Source organism: Coregonus lavaretus (assembly GCF_964263955.1).
Source record: "Coregonus lavaretus genome assembly, chromosome: 12".
NCBI lineage: Eukaryota > Metazoa > Chordata > Actinopteri > Salmoniformes > Salmonidae > Coregonus > Coregonus lavaretus.
The window spans coordinates 7130690-7132643 of record NC_139999.1 but is presented as its reverse complement, the minus strand read 5'-3'; the positions used below and the strand labels follow the sequence as shown (position 1 = coordinate 7132643).

Below are 1954 nucleotides of genomic sequence, written 5' to 3'. Positions count from 1 at the left end.
AGGACATCCAGCCAACTTGACACAACTGTGGGAAGCATTGGAGTCAACATGGGCCAGCATCCCTGTGGAATGCTTTCGACACCTTGTAGAGTCCATGCCCTGACGAATCGAGGCTGTCCTGAGGGAAAAAGGGGGGGGGGGGGGGGTGTCCTTAATATGTTTTGTATACTCAATATACAGTATATTTATCATTTATAATATATATATTTATATTGTATTTATATTCCGGACTCTGACATTTCTTAATTTTTTTTTTTTTTTGTATTTGTGTTTATTGTTTTGTATTGTTAGGTATGCTGCACTGTAAGGAGCTAGAAACATAAGCATTTCGGTACACCTGCGATAACATCTGCAGAATATATGTACGCGATCAATACAATTTGATTTGAGGTAACATAATATAAGTATTCCGGTGCTCTGTCATTATAACCAAACTAAAGTCTGGATTCATTCTCCAGTCATGACACAAAGTCTGACAAGGAGCAAATTTGAAAACTTTGAAATAACTTTATTGCAGACAGTTTATAGGACGGTGGCACAAAGATTAAACAGCTTGTTGTTGCCGTTGTGTTTGGCGGAGGCGAGTTAGGCTGTAGTTGCTACTACACTACTACAGGAGCTGAGGAAACATACTGTACATCGTCCATATTGGCTTTTCCTCCTGCTCCCATGTCTTTGCATGTCTTTCTCCGTGCCGATGAGGATGAGGTTAGTTAAGGTGGTGTTGATACCAGGGGGTGTAGTGGAGGGTCAACGCAACTAAGTGCAGTTTACCCACCTTTTTTATTTAGCCAAACAGTGCATTGAAAGTAAAGGGAGCGCTACTTTTTTCACTGCGACCGGCGATCAGTTTACCCACCTACAGTATGTTTTTACCACTGGTTGTTACTACGGGGGGTAAGTAAGGAGAACATGAGGAAAAGCTGGTGTCCTTTCACGGTGTTTCTGGTTCTGGTCTCTGTGTTTGGCTCAGGCTGGGCTGGGTTTGGGTTTGGGTGTTGGAGGATACAGTACCAGAGCGGTTAGGTCCAAAGATGGTTCAGGTAACTGAGTTGGGTTCAGGCCGATTGGGATGGGGGCTGGATGGGCTCTAGACTGGGTCCTTGGGGCTGGTGGGTTCTAGGTTCAGTGTTCGGTGTTCTGGGCTGACTGGGTCCTTGGGGCTGGGTGGGTTCTAGGTTCAGTGTTCTGGGCTGAATGAGCCCTTGGGGCTGGGTGGGTTCTAGGTTCAGTGTTCTGGGCTGAATGGATGTCAGAGGGATGTATAGTTGTTGGGTCTGAAGATGCGGTCGAACTCATTGAGGATGAGCTCCACGGCCTGGTTCTGGTAGACCATGTTGATGGCCATGTTAACATTGTCCCTCTCCGGACGCATCAGGGTGGGACCGAACACTATGCCGATGTTCTGGGTCGACATCCGGTTAGAGTCAGAATGTTCCATCACCCTGGGGGAGGGAGAGAGAGAAAGAGAGAAAGAGACAGACAGGGACAGAAAGAGAGAGAGATTACTGGTGGTACACTATGGTTACGGGGTCTACAGTGGATTAGCCTGACTCCATCTGTGTCATTCCAGTGACCACCAATGACACACGGCTTCATCTCAGTGGTCACTGTTGAGAGACTGCTTGTTCATTTGTATTATTCCTGTTGATTCACAGAGCAGCAGAAGAGTGGCTACACTGGTGCTTATTCACGGGACATTGGTGTGTGTGTGGACCATGTGTGTGTGTGTGCGTGCGTGTACGTGTGTGTGTGTGTGTGTGTGTGTGTGTGTGTGTGTGTGCAAGCGTGTGTGTGTGATTGGACACATACACAGGAATGGGTTAAAGCCACAGCATGAGGCATTCTTTGAAAAATGCCATTCCCACCGAGCCACAGAGATCCCAGGGGAGGAGCCACAGAGATCCCAGGGGAGGAGCCACATAGGCAGCCAGCAATTGCTAAAAACGTCCAC

The 1954-nt window shown here is 47.3% G+C and overlaps 1 protein-coding gene across 2 annotated transcripts in view; it reads right to left on the bottom strand.

Annotated features, from left to right (window-relative positions):
* Positions 1–281: 281 nt before the first annotated feature.
* LOC311138677 (rho GTPase-activating protein 15-like) overlaps positions 282–1954 on the bottom strand; it is a 50247-nt gene continuing 48574 nt past the window's right edge. For both annotated transcript variants that reach the window (XM_084173464.1, XM_084173465.1), the window contains exon 24: positions 282–1445. In XM_084173464.1, the coding sequence (XP_084029590.1) occupies positions 1253–1445 (193 nt within the window). In that variant the 3' untranslated portion in view covers positions 282–1252. The remainder of the gene's footprint in view (positions 1446–1954) is intronic.